At 35.6% G+C, this 21596-nt stretch overlaps 1 protein-coding gene across 1 annotated transcript in view; it reads left to right on the top strand.

Moving 5' to 3' along the window:
• PTPN22 (protein tyrosine phosphatase non-receptor type 22) overlaps positions 1-21596 on the top strand; it is a 46333-nt gene that overhangs the window by 13641 nt on the left and 11096 nt on the right. Inside the window, exons 2-17 of the mRNA XM_004420648.3 lie at positions 2480-2588; positions 2847-2923; positions 3041-3136; positions 3571-3609; positions 4740-4811; positions 4916-4975; positions 5576-5718; positions 6227-6293; positions 7101-7178; positions 9616-9702; positions 14318-14394; positions 14543-15363; positions 16832-16915; positions 17070-17200; positions 18647-18674; positions 21320-21403. Coding sequence (XP_004420705.1) covers positions 2480-2588; positions 2847-2923; positions 3041-3136; positions 3571-3609; positions 4740-4811; positions 4916-4975; positions 5576-5718; positions 6227-6293; positions 7101-7178; positions 9616-9702; positions 14318-14394; positions 14543-15363; positions 16832-16915; positions 17070-17200; positions 18647-18674; positions 21320-21403 — 2053 coding nt within the window. The remainder of the gene's footprint in view (positions 1-2479; positions 2589-2846; positions 2924-3040; positions 3137-3570; positions 3610-4739; positions 4812-4915; positions 4976-5575; positions 5719-6226; positions 6294-7100; positions 7179-9615; positions 9703-14317; positions 14395-14542; positions 15364-16831; positions 16916-17069; positions 17201-18646; positions 18675-21319; positions 21404-21596) is intronic.

Consider the following 21596-nt stretch of genomic DNA (forward strand, 5'->3'; position numbering starts at 1 on the left):
ATTTTAGTAAGATTAATTTGGCGTAATTATGCCTAATGGATTTAAATGGGGAAAGACAGAAAAGGCTGAAGATGTGTTAAGAAGCAACTGTAACAGTTCAAACTTTAAGGGAAAGGGCCTGAATTAAGGTATCTGTAGTGGGCGTAGGAAGAAAGGTTGATGCAAGATATTGCATGGGGGGGCCGGCCCAGTGGTGCAGAGGTTAAGTGCTTGCGCTCCGCTTCGGTGGCCCAGGGTTTGCAGGTTCAGATCCCAGGTGCGCACCAATGCACCTCTTGTCAAGCCATGCTATGGCAGTGTCCCATATAAAACAGAGGAAGATGGGCACAGATGTTAGCCCAGGGCCAATCTTCCTCAGCAAAAAAGAGGAGGATTGGCATCGGATGTTAGCTCAGGGCTGATCTTCCTCACACACACACACACACACACAAAAGATACTGCAAAGGAAGAATCAGTTGAACTTGATGACTGAATTTGACGTAGGAAGGGGGAAACCAAAAGTGACTCTCAGTTTCTAGTATATGATTGCCTGGGATAAAGATAGTGTCACTGGCATTAATAGTGGGGACAATGATGAATTTAGTTTTAAACGTGCTGAATTTGAGGCTCTAATAAGATAATCAAGTGGAAATGTCTAGGACATGGTTGGGAATTCAGGACTGGAACTTAGTAATCAAATCTCAATATAGAAATTTGAGAGTTATCCAATAGGGGTTGGAATTATAATTCTTTCTTTTTTTTTTTTTTTGTGAGGAAGATCAGCCCTGAGCTAACATCCATGCTAATCCTCCTCTTTTTGCTGAGGAAGACTGGCTCTGAGCTAACATCTATTGCCAATCCTCCTCCTTTTTTTTTTTCCCCCAAAGCCCCAGTAGATAGTTGTATGTCATAGTTGCACATCCTTCTAGTTGCTGCACGTGGGACGCGGCCTCAGCATGGCCGGAGAAGTGGTGCGTCGGTGGGAGCCCAGAATCCGAACCCAGGCCGCCAGTAGCGGAGCGCGTGCACTTACGGCTAAGCCACGGGGGCGGCCCAGGATTATAATTCAATTTGAATCAGTTAAATAAATTTTTTAAAAAACACTGGTATGCCTTCTATAAGAGGATATGATATCCTTAAGCAAATGTATATAGTAAGAGAAGAGCAGAGAGTTGAGGACTTAAATTTGGAACTCTGCATAATTCACAATTAGAAGATAGAAACAAACCGAGAGCCAGTAAGAAAGAGTGAGAAGTGGGAAAGTGAAGTCAAAGAAAGAGGAGAACCAAGATAATGTAGACTAATAAGGGCCCAGGGAGGAGGAAATGTCAAGAAAGAAGTTAAAGAGAATTAAGACTGAGTAGATGCTGAAGGATCTGACCCAGCAGAAGTAATTAATGCTTTTCATGTGATAATTCACCATTAAATAGTGGGCAAATAATGAAAATTATTTTTTGTAGTTCAATTCAACAAATATTTATTCACTATCACAGATGTTTTTCCCTTAACTTTCTCAAATTGAGTAAGGGTTCACAAAGGTCAGATCTATTAAATGTGGCTTCTTTGAATGATAAAGGAGTTAAAATTTGGGACAAGGTTGATTCCTAAGCAAGAGCTAAAGAGGAATTATGATTTCCTCTGACCTCAAATTTTGGTCTATAGTATAATATTGAAAAATGGGAGTAATTTTAAGGAATTATCACTATCTTGAGGAATCTTGTTCAACCATATTATGCTAGCCCCTGCCTGGCCCAGATCACATTCTACCAACAGAATATGATACTATTTAAAGATTATTATTTTGTTGAGGGGGTAGGCTTAAAGTTTGGGTCATATAAAAAAAAATGACTGCTTTTGAGACTGAAATCTTTGAAATTTTGTTAGATATATTCTATTCAGCTTAAGTTCCATTTCTACTTAAAATAGCCCTGTAATAGCTGTAAAGACAGTAAACTTTTATATCTGAGCCTCTTAGAGGTTGGAACATATAATTTGTTTTCAGAAGATACTGGTTTTTTAAATATTCACCAGTTTCACCTCAAGTTTTTTTTTTTTTTAAAGATTTATTTATTTATTTTCCCCTCAAAGCCCCAGTAGATAGCTGTATGTCATAGCTGCACATTCCTCCAGTGGCTGCACGCGGGACGCGGCCTCAGCATGGCCGGAGAAGCCGTGCTTCGGTGCGCGCCCGGGATCCGAACCCCGGGCCGCCAGCAGAGGAGTGCGCGCACTCAACCGCTAAGCCACGGGGCCAGCCCCTCACCTCAAGTTTTAACTGTTTGTGGCTCAGCTGCAGTAAGTGTGATCTTTTCACTTCTCCAAATGTCACTGAACTCTGCTGTCCTTGTGTTCTGCGGTTCTGTCCTGAATGGAATTAGCCCTAGAGGATGCTTAAAAGGGGTGAAGTGGAATGTTTGGGCAGTGGAGAAGGAAAGCTCTCTAGAGATAGCTTTTTACCTCTTTTCTCTGGGAAGATTTAATTATTGGAATTTTATTACAGAAGCTGAAAAAACAATCTACCAAGTACAAGGCAGAAAAAACCTATCCCACAACTGTCGCTGAGAGGCCTGAGAATATCAAGAAAAACAGATATAAGGATATCTTGCCCTGTAAGTTTCATTTCTTCCTGTGAACTTGTACGTTCTCCCAAATCCAATCGTTCCTGTCTTTTTTTATCCATTACTTGCTGTTCCTAATCCTGGAACATGGCTTTGACAAATTAGTTTGTACTATTTATGACTACAAAAGAACATTCATTCATTCACTCACTCATTCTGATCAAACACTTACGAGCATCCATTATTCACAGTGTTAGTCCCGCTGACTAAGCCCTCTTAATTATACTATGTCTTCCTTTTGTATTATAGATGATCATAGCCGAGTAGAGCTGTCCCTGATAACATCTGATCAGAATTCCAGCTACATCAATGCCAGCTTCATTAAGGTACACTCCGTATTCCATATTTCTCTAGGTATCTGAAAAAGGGAAAGGGGGAGAATACTAGACAAGAAGAAGAGGATATTATTTGTAGTCACCCATTTAATTTCTGTTCCTCTTTAGGGAGTTTATGGACCCAAGGCTTATATTGCCACCCAGGGGCCCTTGTCTACAACTCTCCTGGACTTCTGGAGGATGATTTGGGAGTACAGTGTTCTGGTAAGTACAGAGTTACTTTTGTTACTATATTCTCTAGTTTTTAGGGGTGGATAGGGTAGGGTATCAGGCTATGTGACTGATGTTTCCTATGTATTAAAATCAGTACTTTTTTTGGTCAGCCACTCGAATTTCGGTCTTCAGGCACCTTTAGTCAAAATCACAATGTCACTCTTGTTGAAGGAAATGAAAGTTCTCATCTGGACAGGCTCATTTGTTAACAAGAATTTATTCATTTGAATACAGAAAAGGGAAGTGAGGACAAAAAGAAGACTAGGAGCAACATTTTATAATTTATGAGGATTTCCTTTCTGGTTAAAAAACAAACAAAACAGAAAAAGAATAATTAACACTTTCTGATCCTGGGACCCATGTATTAACTGTTCTTTCTAACTATATCAATGTTTAAGTTTCTATCTATAATTTTGTCCCTCCAGATCATTGTTATGGCATGCATGGAGTTTGAAATGGGGAAGGTAAGTTGCTTTCTAGTATACCTAAAGGTAAAAGAAAGAAGAAAAAGAAGGGAGAACATTGGTAGCAGAACTTTTCTTAAGTGTGCCTAGCTAAAAATTATGCTCATCTTCCTAGTTTTCAGTTTGGGAATGCCAAATGACTCTGAAGTCTTTTTTACCCCTAAGAATCCCTTTTGTCCATTTTCCCAGTAGACTCTATGTTTTAAAGTAAAAATAAGGTATGCTTTTTAAAGTAACAATTCATTTTCCCATTTTTATTAATCAGACATCTTTAACTGCCAGTCAGAGCTTAAACCTTGTGCTGTCCAACATGGCATCCTCTAACCAGGCCTGGCTATTGAGCACTTGAAATACGGCTAGTGTGACCAAGGAACTCAATTATTTTATTTTATTTCAATGAATTTAAATTTAAAAACTCATAACCAATTCAGTTATTGGAAAACTTTAAGTATGTTTGGAACACCTTGGGTATATGACTCTTTCAACTATAAATTTTATGAAATCTAAATGGAAATAAAATATTTCCAATGAATATTTAGCATATTGAGATTTGCTGTAAATATAAAATACATACTGGATTTTGAAGACTTACTTTAAAAAATGTCAAATATCTAATAACTGTTTACACTGACTACATGTTTTTTGATATATTAAAATTAATTTCACCTTTTTTTCATTTTTGAATGTGGCTATTAGAAAACCTAAAATTACATTTGTAGCTCACATTATATTTATATTGAACAGCACTCTTCTAACCTACCGTTGTCATTATGAGTTAATATAATTCCAGTTAAAACCAAGGCAATTTGGTATTTCAATAAGCTTGTGCAGCTTTTAGTGGACATATGATTTTTGTTAATCCTTTTGAAATACTGAAAATGTCAGATCTTTATTTATACTTATTCAGACTTCTAGGAAGTCTGTAATTTATATATCCTTTAATGTTTGTTTCCCCATCCTTGGAGATTCCAGACTATGATGTTGGGGTTGAAGCCCAAGGGGGTTAGGATTTCCTAACCTAAGCTGAAGGACACAGAGCTAAATTTGCTTCTGAATGAGGGAGGGGTTTTGTTACCCAGAAGAGACTAGAATATATGGAGAGAAATCACTACATTCTGCTTTTGCAACAGAAAAAGTGTGAGCGCTACTGGGCTGAGCCAGGAGAGACACAACTCCAACTTGGCCCTTTCTCCATATCCTGTGTAAGTATGATGCCCGTTTCCATTACGGCTAAGCAAATGCTCCAGGATCTACTTTATAGAGTTATCAGTCTTTGAAACAACTAATATTTTAATTTACTTCTTAGGAAGCTGAAAATAGAAAATCTGATTATATAATCAGGACTCTAAAAGCCAAGTTCAACAGTGTAAGTATAGAACAGGAACAGTAAATTCACAAGCCTACAGAGATCAGACAGGTAAATGTATATGTATGTGACTCAGGCTGGGCATAAGACAATGGGGAGTGGTGGGGCCTTTGATGTTCTGGATAAATCTTTATATTCAAAAGAGATCATTGGTGTAATCTGTGCTCCCCAATCTATTTCACATCATGGCACACGTATAAAACTATAATATTTGCAGAGTAAATAGAGGCTGTACAGTGAACAGAGGCTGGGAATCAACTTGAGAGTTCAGGCTGCCATGTCTCTCTAAGGCAAAAAGATTTAATATATCAGCATGCCTGTGACCCATTTGAAGCACATCAGTTGGGAAGCTCTGTTTTTGACTATCTTCATATCTACCTCTTTTTGTGAGTGGGGCAGATAAGGACAGGCCAATAGTAAGTGACCTGAGATCACTTTAAATTGTTCTTAGAAGGCACATGGTCACCAGTGGTCTATAGGGAAGAAAGCAGCATAAATTGCAAAAAAGATATAGATGCTATTTGGTCAGAGTAATCTTGCAGTAGAATGAGATGAAGTCCTAACCTTGAACTCTCCTCTTATTCTGGCTATTTTTTACAGGAAACTCGAACTATCTACCAGTTTCATTACAAGAATTGGCCAGACCACGATGTGCCTTCATCTATAGACCCTATTCTTGAGCTCATCTGGGATGTGCATTTTTACCAAGGGGAAGACAGTGTTCCCATATGCATTCACTGCAGGTATGATGCTGTTGCGTGAACCTTCTACCCAGAACAAACCAATGTCACAGTCTGGCCAGGATTTCTGCTGTAACTGAGACAAGACTAACTTTGTTGGAATTTAAGGTGTTATGAGCACTTAGGATGTAGGCTCCTGATCCTAGCCTCACTTTTTCCAGTTGATCAGAAAGGAATGAAGCTTAGAAATGAGAGTGGCTGAAAGAGAAAGGTCAATTGCAGAAACAAACTATAATAAATTCAACCTGAGCATTAAATTAATATTTTTCTGATAAGTTGCTTGTGAACAGTATACCTCTAGAGACTCTTGCTGTGAGAAGTTCCCTAGAATCTGTCCTAAGGCTCAGAGTGGCATGTGGCAATTGACAAACATGCTCCGGGAAATGGTAGAGTTTAGAAAGTTTCATTACCTCCGAGTTTCTTCTTCCTCAAATCTGTTGGTGAAATTTTCCAGCTACTGTCAATGATTCACTCTCTGCAACCTACCTGCTACTGTGACCTTTCATTTCAGTGCCGGTTGTGGAAGGACTGGTGTTATCTGTGCTATTGATTATACATGGATGTTGCTAAAAGATGGGGTGAGTTTCTCTCAGCAGGCATTTCCCATTTTCTTACCCTGCTACTTGTAGACTTAGGAACTGTTTGGTTTTTCAAAATATCTATTTCCATGATTCATCTTTTCTAGAATATTCATTTGTAGACTCACTTTGTCAGATGATTAGGTTAGTTCCTAAGTTGTGGTTCTCAAAGCGTGGTCCCCAGACAAGCAGCATCAGAATAACGCGACAAACTGTTAGAAATGCAAATTCTTGGGCCCCACCTCAGATTGACTGAAGCAGACACTCTGCAGGTGGGGCCCAGCAAGCTCTCCAGGGGCTTCAGATGCATGCTATAGTTTGAGAACCACTGCCCTAAATTACATAGTTACCTTCCTTTACCCAAATTGCTTTAGATGGACTCAATTAACCACAATCAAACTTTGTGTTCCAATCTATAAATCATTTTTTAAAAGTCTAATAGGAAACGGGAAATTTAAAATATGGGCTTTAGACCTATCTGCCAACTTCTTTTATTTCATAAAACTCTCATACATGATTTACTGAGCCTTCTCCCTCATTATATCTTTAACTTCAGACATTTGGTCACCCTATGTGAAATCATTCTGAAGAGTTTCTTCAATCTTTTCTAGGGAAAACCCCAGGCTCTAAATCACAGAGCAAACGATGAGACACCTCATTAGTTTTAAAAATGTGTTCTTTTTCTGGTATTATTCCATGTTAGGAGAGCAGATACCATGGAATTAACTAGCCTATGAGAGAGTGGCAATAATTTATTAACAAAGATAGGAATAAAAGAGTAAGATATTTCTTCCTTTTATTTGATAGATAATTCCTGAGAACTTCAGTGTTTTTAGTTTGATCCAGGAAATGCGAACACAGAGGACTTCATTAGTTCAAACTAAGGTATGGACTATGGTGAATGGATCACAACATATGTCTAAGTCTTCTTCCATCTTTCTGTTTAATTCTAAGGCATCCAAAAACAGCTGACTGCTTAGCTATAAAACCAATTTACTATTAAGTGTATTAGTCCCTTCCCATTTCCTCTAACTCTGAATATCCCAGTATTTTTCCAGTATCCCTTGCCCTGGGTCAAATTCCTTTCACTCCTTATATTTTATTGTCTGTTCAGAAAATATTAAGAAGGCAATATAATATTTCTTACAAAAGAAGTTGAAAAAAATGTAACAAGCTGTTTGACTTAGAAAGAAATATCTGGGTCAGGTTAACTTGAAATTTTGTAGTAGTAATTCATTTCTGAAACCATAGAAAATCAGAGATTTGTAATTTTTACTTCAGGAGGTGGTAACATAATCTGGAGAGTGCAGTCTCCATTTGAGCATATGCTCATTTTAGGAAATAATGAAAAATAAAAATAAAATCAACCATAATCCTATTACCTAGAGGTAGCCACTGTTAGTATTTTTCTATAGTCTCTCCTGGACCTTACTGTATACATATTTTTAAAAAACATAATTACAATCATACTATATATATGATCACATATGTATTACAATATTTTAAACCATCCGAAATTGCTCATACTTGTTCACTCCATTAGGAATGCTCTTCCCCTATTTGCTCCTCTCCTCTCCAGCTCAAGTTATACTACCTAGCTGAAACATTCCCAGCCCAAATCTCTCACCCTCTACAATATGAATTTCACCCATATTTCTACACCAATAATTTTACCAACATTTCTAAATGGTCTCCATCTTTAAGATAGAGTATAGCATTCACCCATTCACTCATTCACCAAAAATTTATTGATATTTATTAGGTAACAGACACTTTTGCATAATTTGTTAGAACTACTTTTTACTGCTTAAATAGCAAGACCCTAACGTGTTTAAAGCACTTACAAATAAACTTGCACATAGGTTTAGAGGTAAAACAACTGAAAATAGTACTTCAGATATTTTCATCTATAAGTTGTGAACTGAGGAGAAAAAATGAAGAGTTTTTAAAATATAAACCTTCTGTTTGGCCCACATAGGTTTTCCACTAACAGCTAGTGGAAAAAAATAATTTTTTTCATGTGTTGACTGTAGGTGTTTTCTATATTCAACCTGTGCGGGGGAAAGTTTATGTGAAATCAAAGCATTCGCTGGTTTAGTGCTGTCAGACTTAAAAGAAGGCTGATCCATGTAAATATACAAAGACTCCAGGAAGTGTGCAACCTAGTTGTATAATATTAAATTGTAATACTGAATCAATAAATAAGACTACACCCCATTTCAGAAAAAGTCCATTTCAGGCCTACTTTTAAGAGGTGGAAGACAGCTGAAACAATTTTAAGTTAGCCTTCATATTTTGGCATTATCAACAACTAGCTGAACAAATATCTTACCAATTGCAGCTGATTTTTCTGACACTAACCAGAAAATAGCACTGTAACCAGATGAGTGCTTCCTGTCTGATTTTTCTCTCTTAAAAAAATTAAAGAGTGTACCAATGGCTGTGTTGGGTAACACAGGCTTTGCACTGTTCTCCTTTTAAAATTATCTTTGCAAAAAGTTGTACTATATTTATACAAGATTGTGTAGTGTCAGGGAAAACCCTGAATAGGTCATTCAGATGAAAAGTAGATCCAAAATCAAGTGCTTGAGCAGGTACAGAGGCAAAAACGGAGTAGTGAAAACCCATAAACCTTGTAATTGTAGAGGTCTCATTTCTCTACAGTGAAATCCTTTTATAACCACAAACTCTATTCAGCAGTCTACTTTTCTTTGGTATCTTTGTTAGGTCAGAATTTCAGCAGCTTGATCTAAGTGCACTAAACTAACAGTCAGAAGATTCAGGTGCTAACCCAAGTCCTAGACATTACTTCTGAATGACCTTGCAAATTGTAAACAGAGATAATAGCCTAGCTACCTTATAGATTGTGAGCCAAGTTAAATAATACATATTGAGGTTATCTATCTACCCATCAACCACAATCTACCTTTCTCCAGAAAAGATGAAAGTGGCTTACAAAAAAATGCATCCAGGATGAAATAAATTTTTTTAAATGTGAACAAGGAAACAGAATTAGAGGGATGACAGTGGAGGGAAAGATAAGTCAGAAAGTGGGATTAGAACATAAAAAAACATGCTGCAAGGTCCTTACATATTAGCAAGAAGTAGATCAAATATTTAGCTTTTGCTGGCAGCCTAAAAGTGCTCTGAAATCTGAAATGGGCTACACAAACATAAGGCATTGTAATTAAACTAATGTTGATGGTCTTTTCAGGTCTGCTACTCTAGGATTTGATTGGTGTTCATATTCCTGAAATCTGGTTCTGTAGTTCATCAAGGTTTTTGTTTGTTTTCATTTGTTCTGGTTTGTGATGCTGTTCAGGAACAGTATGAACTGGTCTACAATGCTGTATTAGAACTATTTAAGAGACAGATGGATGTTAGCAGGGATAAACACTCTGGAACAGAGGTAAACTTTAAACTTGATATTTTGTAAATTTTTTTTTCATATTTGATTTTGGTCAAGGGATCTTGGATTAGTTGCAGGACTTAACTTTTTATTTATCATCACAACTAAATTGGAGTATCAGGTGTGCATGGGCCTGCACTGCAAATCTCCAGTGGAGAAGGACACATTAATTAATTTTCTAAGTTAAAGTATTTTAATCTCTTGGTTAACCTATTGCATACAATTTTCAGCTAAATTTAGAAACAATAGGAGTGAGCAAAAGGGCAAGTGTATATTCTGCTCCCATGTTTTAGACAGGTGCATGGTGAGTTAAAAGTGAGAGTGACAATTATAAAGTGAAATCATAGTTGAGTACTGATGTGATTTTTCACGTTACTCTAGCCTCATTTTGATTGCATATGTCTCATCAAATTTTGAGAATATTTTAGAATATCCAAAATATTTTTAGTTGAAGGTATTAGGTATAAAACAATTATGATTTGACCAAATTCCAATTAAAAATATTGAGCATTCTAGAATATGCTATTTTGATCTCATCACAAAAATTGCTAAGTCAAATAATTACTGTGTAATCACAAAGTATTAGGTTCTAAGCAAACCTTAAGAAGACAAAATTACTGATTTACCTTCTGGGGTGTATGTAACACACACATATTAGTTTAATTTTTAATATCCATTTTGGATTATTAATTTTAAAATATTCACTGAGGACCTGCTGTTTCCACAGCATTAGGAATACAAAGTATATAAGACATGACCCATTTTGAGTTAAATTTTGTATATGCTGTAAAGGTTCAACTTCATTCTTTCACACGTGGATGTCTAGTTTTCCCAGCACCATTTGTTGAAAAGACTCTCTTTTCTCTGTCAAATGGTCTTGGCACCCTCATTGAAAATCAGCTACCCACCCGTGTGAGTTAATTGCCAGGCTCTCTATTTTATTCCATTGGTCTATATGGCTATCCTAGGCCAGTATCACACTGTTTTATTACTGTAGCTTTGTAGCACACTTTGAAATCAGGAAGCGTGAGTCCTCCAACTTTGTTCTTCTTTTTAAAGATTATTTTGGCTAATCAGGGTCCCTTGAGATTCCATATGAATTTTAGGATGAAAATTTTATTCCTGCAAAAACATCATTGGGATTTTGATAGGGGTTGCCTTGAATCTGTAGAACATTTTGGGTAATACTGTTTTCATAACAATATTATGTCTTCCACTCCATAAACACAGAATGTCTTTCCATTTATTTATGTCTTATTTAATTTCTGTCAGCAATGTTTTGCAGTTTTCAGTATACAAGTCTTTTACCTCCTTGGTTAAATTAATTCCTAAATATTTTTTATGTTAATATAAATAGAATTATTTTCGTAATTTTCTTTTCAGATTGTTTGCTAGTGTACAGAAAGGCAACTGATTTTTGTGTGTTGATTTTGTATTGAGCAATTTTGCTAAATTCATTTATTAGCTCTAGCATTTTCTTTGCAGAATCTTTTGACATATAAGATCCCATCATCCTCAAATAAAGATAATTTTACTTATTCTTTTCCAATTTTAATACCTTTTATATTTTTTTTCTTGCCTAATTGCTCTGGCTAGAACTTCCAGTACTATGTTGCTTAGAAGTGGCAAAAGTCAGCATCCTTGTCTTATTCCAGATCTTCGGGGAAAAGATTTCAGTCTTTCACCATTGAGTACACTGTTTAGTTATGGGATTTTCATATATGGTCTTTATCATGTTAAGGAAGTTCCCTTATATTCCTAGTTCGTTGAGTGTCTTTATCATGAATTTTGTCAAATGCTTTTTTTCTCCATCAATTGATATGATCATGTGGGGTTTTTTCCCTTCATTCTATTAATGTGGTACATTACAGTGATTGATTTTTGTATGTCGAACCATCCTTGCATTCTGAGAATAAATCTCCCTTTGTCATGGTGTCATGTTTTTCCTTTTAATATGCTGCTGAATTCAGTTTGCTGGTATTTTGTTGAGGACTTTTGCATCAATATTCATAAAGGATACTGGTTTGTAGTTTTCTTTTTCTTGTAGTATCTTTGTCTGGCGTTGGTATCAGAGTAATGCTGGCCTCACAGAATAACTTAGCAAGTGTTCCCTCCTATTCACTTTTTTGGAAGAGTTTGTGGGGGATTGGTGTTAATTCTTCCTTAAATGTTTGGTAGAATTCACCAATGAAGCCATCTGGTCTTGGGCTTTTCTTTGTTGGGAGGTCTTTTGATTACTCATCCAGTCTACTTACTAGTTGTAGGTCTATTCAGATTTTCTATTTCTTCCTGAGTCAGTTTTGGTTGATCATGTGTTTCTAGAAATTTGTCCATATTATCTAGGTTATACAATTTGTTTACATTATTTTCTTTTTTTTTTATAAGAATTTTTCTTTTTTTTTTTAATTTTATTTATTTATTTTCCCCCCAAAGCCCCAGTAGATACTTGTATGTCATAGCTGCACATCCTTCTAGTTGCTGTACATGGGATGTGGCCTCAGCACGGCCAGAGAAGCAGTGTGTTGGTGCGCACCTGGGATCCGAACCTGGGCTGCCAGCAGCAGAGCACGTGCACTTAACCGCTAAGCCACGGGGCTGGCCCCTACATTATTTTCTTATAATACTTTTCATTTCTGTAAAATTGGTAGTAATGTCCCCACTTTAACTTCTGTAATTTGAGATTTTAGTAATTTGAGTCTTCTCTCTTTTTTCCTTAGTCAATCTAGCTAAAGGTTTGTCTATTTTATTGATCGTTTCAAAGGATCAACTTTGGTTTTGTTGATTTTCTCCATTGTTTTCTTAGTCTCTATCTCTGTTCTAATCTTTAACATTTCCCTCCTGCTAGCTTTGGGTTTAGTTTGCTCTTTTTCTAGTTCCTTAAGATGTCAAGTTAAGTTACTGATTTGAGATATTTCTCCTTTTTTAATGTAGGCATTTACAGGTATAAATTTCCCTCTGAGCACTGCTCTCACCATATCCCATTCATTTTGATATGCTGTGTTTTCATTCATTTTTAAGCATTTCTAATTTCTGTTGTGATTTCCTCTTTGACCCATTGGTTGTTTAAGAGTGTTTAATTTACACATATTTGTGCATTTTCCAGTTTTCCTTCTGTTATTGATTTCTAGTTTCAATCTATTATGATTGGAAAAGATACTTTGTATGACTTCAATCTTTTAAAATTTATTAAGACTTGTTTTGTGGCCTAACATATAGTCTGTCATGAAGAATATTCCATATGTTTGAGAGGAATGTGTATGTTGTTGGGTGATGTGTTCTACATGTGTCTGTTAGGTCTAATTGGTTTACAGTGTTGTTCATGTCTGTCCTCTATTTCCTTATTGATATCCTGTCTGATTGTTCTGGCCATTATTGAAATTGGGGTAGTAAAGTCTCTATAAAGTTTACCAGGCCTGCTGTAACAAGTACCACAAACTGAGGAGGGCTTAAAACAACAGATTTTATTTTCTCAGAGTTCTAGAAGCAGGAAGTCCAAAATCAAGGTGTTTCAGCAGGGCCATGGTCTCTCTCATAGCTCTAGGGAAAGAATCTTCCTTGCCTCTTCCTAGTTTCTGGTGTTTATCAGCAATTCTTGGTGTTCCTTGGCTTGCAGACACATTACTCCAGTCTCTGCCTCCATCATCACATGACATTCTCCCTATGTGTCTCTGAGTCTCTCTTTTCTATTCGTATAAGGACACAAGTCACCCTAATCAAGTATGATCTCATCTTAACTAATTACTTCTGAAAAGACTCTATTTCCAAATAAGGTCACATTCACAGTATCAGGGGTTAGATTTCAACATATCTTTTTAAAAATCACAATTAAACCCATAACAGGTGGAATCTTGCAATTGCTGATGACTTTTTTTTTTTACATTTAAACATTGCTGAAATCAGGATATGTTTTACAATTTATGGTATCTTAGATTCCATGAGCCAGAGTAACAAATTTCATAATATGATAATTGCTATGAAGAAAATAAAGATTGAGAGTGGCTAGGCAAGTGTGTGGAAGTTTGATGTTAGATTGAGTGGTCAGGGGAGGTTTCCTTATGCAGGTGACATTTAAGTAGAGAATAATTACTTAGAAGGAGCCAGCCATGCAAAATTTGTAGCAAGAGTATTTCAATCAGAGGAAATAGTAAGTGTAAAAGCCTTGAATTGGAAACGAGTTTGGTATGCTTAGGGAATGACAAGAAAACCAGTAATAGCTGGAGCATAGTAAGGAAGGAAAAACTAGAACAAGTATAAGGACCTAATAAGCACCTATTAACATTAAGGGTTGAGATGATGAAATTTCTGAAGGTAGAGTGTTCTTGAGAATAAAGTTACCCCCAAGAACATTTTAAAACTCCCACATTTGAAAAGATGATGCTATAAGCACATCCTTTCTAGTTTCTATAATACTATTAATCTTTCATTCTGATCCTTTTGATCTCAGTATGTTAACAAGCTCTCGCTGGGTTCAATATTTTGAAACTCATCTACTGTTTAACCAATTACATAAAATCTTTATATTTTCTGAAAAATAACTTCTTAACCTTAAGAATGTTGAAATATCTCATTGTCATCGCTTCACGAAAAAACAATCTCCTACTTATTTCTCTTGAAGATTCAAGCAAAATATTCAGTTCCTGAACAAAATCCCACTCTAGGAGCAGACTCTTATTCTCCTAAGTTACCAAAAGAGTGAGTACCATTTTACCCACCTAAATGTTGTCTAATTGTGTCTGGGAGGCAAATCTCATGCTTATAATTCATTGTGATGCTGGGAAGAGGATAAGGGAAGAGGCCTTTTTGTGGTATAGTATCATCATTACTTTCTTTCTTGTTTCAGCAGCATAAATGAAGCAAAAATAATGAACCAACAGAACAAACTAAAGATAAGGGGGAAAACTGCAGAAGCTGCTTCCTTTGACCTCAAGACTTCTGAAATAAGTGAAAAGGGTGCATTAGTTTTGCACCCTGCTAAACAGAGCAGTTCTTTTGACTTTTTGGAGCTAAACTGTAGTTGTAACAAAAACGCTGACAAACTCGTGAAATGGGAGACAAAGGCATTTCCAATAGCTGGGGAGCCTCTTCAGAAGCATCAAAGTTTAGACTTGAGCACCATTTTGTTTGAAACATGTCCTAATTCTAAACCTGTAAATGCAGCAGGAAGATATTTTAATTCAAAGGGGCCAATAATGAGGACCAAATCAACTCCCTTTGAATTGATACAACAGAGAGGCACCAAAGAGTTGGACATCAAGGAAAATTTTCCTCATTTGGAATCTCAACTGCACAATTCTTGTCTTGAGCAGGCTCAAAAAGTGATGCATGTTTCTTCAGCAGAACTGAATTATTCACTGCCATATGACTCTAAGCACCAAACGTGTAATGCCTCTAATGCAAAGCAGCATGACTCTAGTGCTTCTAAGGTATATTCTTACATGTCTTTAGTAGAAGATCCTTATTTTTCATCATTGTCTTCAAGTATTGCTGGATCTAAGATGTCTCTTGATTTACCTGAGAAGAAAGATGAAACTGTTTTACCTTGTTCTTCATTGCCAACATCCTCTACAACCCTCTTTTCTTATTACAATTCACATGATCCTTTAGCACTAAATCCTCCGACCAATTTTCCCCCACCACTGAACCAAGAGACAGCAGCAATAGGTAAGTTATTTTTAAGTTTGTATGGCATTTTATATTTCACTTTGTTTCTACAGAAGACTTGGTTTCTTCTCACCCTCCCCCTGTCCTTCTCTACTTCCTTCTCCTCCTCAAAGAAATAAATTCCAGGAGTGTTTTAATGATGTGATAGGTTGAAAATAGCAATAACAAACAGGTAATAGTCCAAGAAACAAGGAGCAGTGGAAGCAGTCAGATCTGGTATACAATCTAAGCCAGCAGGAGTGCTTCTAAAGAAGGCAATCCTCATTCCTAGAAATGTATACCAAAGGTCCACAATTTACCCTTAACATGCAAAAGCAATTTCCAAAAGAACAGCAGAAAAGATTTGATCAACAGCACCACATGGTCACTCAGAAGTGATTTCCTCCTGTCCTTTTATAACAACAGTAGATGAGACTATGTGTTCAGTATTCTGTGTGAGATTTTAATCTTATATACACCTTTACTTTCATAATTTATCACTTTTATAATTCTGGATTTTTGCTTATTAAGCGTATCGTTTTGTTTTACTGAGTGGTTTGAAAGTAGAAGTAAATATCCTGTTAGAGGTGATTATAATAGTTTGATGTGGAAGAAGATGAAGGAAAGCAAAGAGAAAGATCATCAGAAATTTATAAAGAACATTCTACCCAAATAGGAAGTAGAGAAAGCTTTTGTTCTATAACATTATTTACTGTTTCTTAACAGATAGATGCATAGCTTTGTTACAAAAATATTTTATCTGGATCTAGCTCCTTCTTTGATTATTTTATATACTTGTACCTTATTTTACAATTTAAAGGAATTTTATTTTTCTAGATACTCATAATACCTTAAACTTCTTGGAGCATCAAAATCATTAAAAAAACAAATCCTTTTCTTCAAGAATTGTAGCAGCATTGACATGTGTGCCATCTGGTGGCAGTTTCTTAAAATAGCATTTGTATTTTTCTATAAAAATTCTGAATATTTCTAGAGAAACATAGAAAACCCTATTATACCATTGTTTTGTAAAAAGCAAAAACATCCGTATTCTTCATTCTTATAAAATGAAGAAGAGATACTAAAATCTTGATTTCACCTACTCTATAACTGAATCTTCAGCATGTCAAAGTGCTTCGTGAGGCTTTATTGTATATTCTACATAAAACAAAAGGAAAGAGTTATGTAGAAAACAATCCAAAGTTTTCTAAATTAATATAATGTTTTATATTATATTAACTGATACTCAGTTAATCAAAATACTTCTGGGCTTTGAAAATAAATAATAAACTTTGAAGAAGCAGCAAAATCCTCCTGGGTTTGTAATTTAAGATGAGAGAATTTATTTAGCTTTTTCCTTGAGTGAACAGATATCACCTTAAATCTTGTAATTATGCTTGATGGAATTTACATAAAGCTTAGAATATGAGAATTTTCTTTGGATTTTTCTAATTAAAAATTGTGATTATATTTCTGACATTCTGGATAGCAACTTCTCTAAGGATAGATGACGAAATCCCCCCTCCACTTCCTGAACGGACACCTGAATCATTTATTGTGGTCGAGGAAGCTGGTGAGTACAGCTCAGTAAGTGGAAAATAAACTGTGGATTAACTAGATTACTTCTCAGGTCCTTTCAATATTCTGTGTGCTATGGCTGAGTAACATTTGCTTTCTAAAAGAATTACAACACTCCTAAGAACTGCACCACACTTACTTTCTTCCAGAAGAATTCCCACTGAGTGTTCCCAAATCCTTATCCTCAGCTGTAAAGGTAAAAATTGGAACATCACTAGAATGGAGTGGAACATCTGAATCAAAGAAATTTGATGACTCTGTGAGACTTAGACCAACCAAGGTCAGTAACTTTTTTTCTGACTCTACTTATTTGAATTCAACAGGCTATAGTCCTACTCCTTGTATTTTAAACACCTATCACTCAACAAATATTAAGGAGATACTATTTAAAAAATAATGAGCTAGAGAATGTGGGGGATAAAAAGATGTAAAAGACTACAATTATTGTCCTTGGGAAACTTACAGTTTAGCAGCAGAGATATAGGATGTGTACACAAGTCTCTATTTTTGTCTACATTTATTATAACAAAGCAAATATAATCAGTGCCATATGAAAGATAAGAGATTCAGAAGTGTGGGAGATCCCTTCAAGTTGGAAGTGATCAAGGAAGACTTGGTGAAAAAGGAAACATTCGAGCTGATTCTTGAAGGACAGCTAAGGCAAAAATAAATGTTTCATAAGTAGGTAGTTTGTTCAGAGTAGTCATTTGGTAGGCTGTGTCATGTTAGCTGTGATAACATATTATAGAGAGTAATTTTTTGAATGACAGATGTCCATATTATTATATAAGATAAACCATTTGGAATAATGTTCCCTGCTTCTGGAAGAAAAATCTACACTCTCAACAATCTGTCATGCATTTGTATATAATCTATGAACCAACTATCTTAAAATTTCAGAGATCAGAAAAATAGTTAAATAGATATTTAAAAGTGCTTAACAACTGCAATGCTGGTAGGCAAATATTCTCTACCTTTTTAAATTACACTTTTAATTTACTAGTAATTATTATTATTGTTAATAATATGCACACATATAATGGTCTTTATCTTTTTTTTTTTTAAAGCTTCTTCTTCTTTTTTTTTTTTTGTGAGGAAGATCAGTCCTGAGCTAACATCCATGCTAATCCTCCTCTTTTTGCTGAGGAACACCAGCTCTGAGCTAAGATCTATTGCCAATCTTCCTCCTTTTTTTTTCCGCAAAGCCCCAGTAGATAGCTGTATGTCATAGTTGCACATCCTTCTAGTTGCTGTATGTGGGACGCAGCCTCAGCATGGCCGGAGAAGCGGTGAGTCGGTGCATGCCAGGATCCAAACCTGGGCCGCCAGTAGCGGAGCGCGCGCACTCAACCGCCAAGCCACGGGGCCGGCCCTGGTCTTTATCTTAACGACTCCCAGAGCAAAGAACAATCACTCCTTTTCCAATGTCATGAAGTAACTTCAATGTCAACAACTTACCTCCAATTAAATTTGTTTTGAGTAGGAAGGAAATAAATCAAAAAAGGATCAATTTAGGACCAATTGCCATGACATATAAAAATCACTGTTAAGAGTTAAGGATGCCTTTTCATAATTCAACATACATAAATTAGGAAAAACAGGGTCAATATTTCATAATTATTTCTATAGGTATATGAAACAATTTCACAAATGCTGCTTATTGCTTTGAGTTTGTAAATTTGTATATATATTCTTCTTTCACTTTTCCTTTCTTTCTTTTTTTTAGAGTGTAAAACTCCGGAGTCTCAAACCAGGTAAAATATTTCCTTTGGCGTTAGATGACACTTAGCCCTAAGAATCTGTACTGTAAGAATGGGTCATTTGGTTTAGAGTAATTCACCTCAGGAGAAGGTATGGTTCCCATAATAGCTTCTACTATTTATTGATTGATTTCTGGTTTTCCCAGGCTAGGATTTTTGTTTTGCCAATGGCAAGGTAAAGACAGGATTTTAGAATTCTGCTCTTTGGCATATAATCCTTTAAAAAAACTATTTCAAATAGAATCCCTTACAACTTTGCAGCATTTCTACTTCATAGGTTTTACCATTGTTAACAGTGTTATTCTAAAAAATTATTTCTGGCCACTTAAAACTTGCCATTGCTTCTCCAGTATTTTCCTGAGCTTTGCTTGTTTTATACATTGAATAACAACATCAACGGCGAACACTTATTGGGCACTGATAGGTACTTCACATTAATTAGAACAGGTAGTAGTTTCCCTTAATTTATTAACTTAAGTTGCCTACTTAACTTATTCATATTAACATATTATTCAAATACACACATTGGTAATATAACATAGAGGTTAAAAAGCATAGGCTTTGGAGTCAGATAGGCTTTAATTCAAATCCCCAGCCTACCAATAGTTATCAAAATGCATTACCTTGGTTATATTATATACTTTATTGATTTTTCTCATTTATAAAATGAAGATAATAGAACTCTTAGAGGATTTTTGTGAGGATGAAGTAAGATAACACATATAAAGATTTTGGCATAGTGGTTGTCAAATAATAAGCTTTCATTAAATGTTACCTATTATAATTTTTATTATATAACTATTAAATGAGCATTTCCTAAGCAAGTTCTGTGTGCTTTATACAGTGTCAGAATAGGCAGGATATATAAGAAAAGGTACTCCTTAATGCTTATATTCACATTGGGTAGAAAAAATTAATAGGCACTTGCAACCATTAAGTGATAATCTGTATGTCATTGATTATAATCACCCGGAATCTAGAAAAAAGGGAAGTATCTCTGGAGTGGTTAGGAAAGGCTTCACTGAGTAGAAGAAATTTAAGCATATGGACAGACAGAGGAAAAAGAAGGGAATTCCAGGAGCAGAGATCAGGGTAACAGTGACTCAAAGGTAGAAATGAGCATGATGAGTACAGAGGAATGGTGAGTAGATTAATTGCAATACATGTTCTATTTTGGGAAATATGGAAAATAAATTTTGAAAGATAAAATGTGGCAAGATTCTGAAGGATTTAAAAGCTAGGCAGATGAAATATCTATAACAAGCAAATCTATATGGACAGAAAGCAGATTCATGGTTGCCAATCTAATCTAGGGGTAATGGGGAGTGACTGCTAAATGAGTGTGCAGTTTCCCTTTACGGGTGAAGAAAATGTTTTAGAACTAGACAGTGGTGATATTGCATAACGCTATGACTGTAGTAAATGTCATTAACAGCAAATTTTATGTGTATTTTATCACACACACACACAAAGCTACGCAGAAGAATTTAGATTTAATGCAGTAAGTAATAGGCACTGTAGGTTCTTCCTCAGGAGAGTATTAAGATGAAAATGGTATTTTAAGAAGATATTTGACAGGATGTCATTAACTGAAATATAGCTTTAGTTTTCAGAATATTACTTAACAGCAAACTGGAAGATGATAGGCTACTTCCGGGTAGTTGTCAAATATTTATTAAGTGCCTACTATATGCCAGTTATTGTATCAGGTGCTGGAAATAAGAATTGTACTTTACTTTGCATATTACCCAGCATATAAGAAATAAACAAGTGAACTTACTTTACAGACAAATTCTAAGGCCTCAGAAACCCAATGACCAAAGACAGATGAAAGTCGAGCACTTAACTTCATTTTCATTTTCAAAAGACATTAGTATATAATTATACTCAGCACTGTATAATGAGAATGTTATACACCATTTGTATCTTTAGGATTTACATCATGGGAAAATAGCTCCATTATTTAAAATTCTTTATTATGGAAATTTTCAAACACACATTTTAAACCTACCTTAATAGCATCACACCAATAAAATTAACAGTAATTCCTTAGTATTATCTAATATCCAGACTTTGTTCAACTTTCTCAAATTGTCTCAAAAATGTCTTTTTACAGTTGGTTTATTTGAATCTGGATTCAAACAAAGTCTACACATTGCATTAGGTTTATATGTTTCTTAAGTCTTTTAAAATCTGTGACAGTTCTCCTTCCTTTTTATATTTTCTCATGCCATTTATTTGTAGAAGAGAATGGGTCATTTGTCCTAAAGACTGCTAATATTCTGAATTTGGCTGTTTGTATCCTCATGGTTTTATTTAAGATGTTCCTCTACCCCCAGGATTCTCTGTAAAATGGTAGTTAGAACTAGAAGCTTAATTAAATTCAGGTTCAATTTCTTTGGAAGAATACTTTTGTAAGTGAGCTACAAGTTTTTGATTAATCCTAGGCTCATTGGCTAAAGAGCTAGAAGAACAAAGTTCTTGAGGCTCATCTTTGTTCAGATAATTTACCCGGTTGTTGTAGGTTAATATTGAAAAACTGGAAAAGTTATACAAAACCAAAAGGGGTCTTGACTTATGATTTTTAACTGACGGATTTTTTTTTTTTTTGGCTTTGTTGTATACTCTTCTTATCACAGATCTACATCAAGATCGTTCTTCTTCCCCGCCACCTCCACTCCCAGAAAGAACCCCTGAATCCTTCTTTCTTGCTGATGAAGATTGTAAGTGGCAGTACTTTCCTCTCAAGAAAGTTATAAAAATGAGACTGTTAAAAGGTTAACAATAGGGGCCAGCCTGGTGGTGTAGTGGTTAAGTTCGCGCGTTCTGCTTTGGCGGCCGGGGGTTCGTAGGTTTGGATCCCAGACACAGATCTACACACTGCTCATCAAGCCATGCTGTGGTGGTGTCCCATTT

The sequence above is a fragment of the Ceratotherium simum genome, chromosome 2 (assembly GCF_057802395.1).
Source record: "Ceratotherium simum simum isolate JZ-2026a chromosome 2, ASM5780239v1, whole genome shotgun sequence".
NCBI lineage: Eukaryota > Metazoa > Chordata > Mammalia > Perissodactyla > Rhinocerotidae > Ceratotherium > Ceratotherium simum.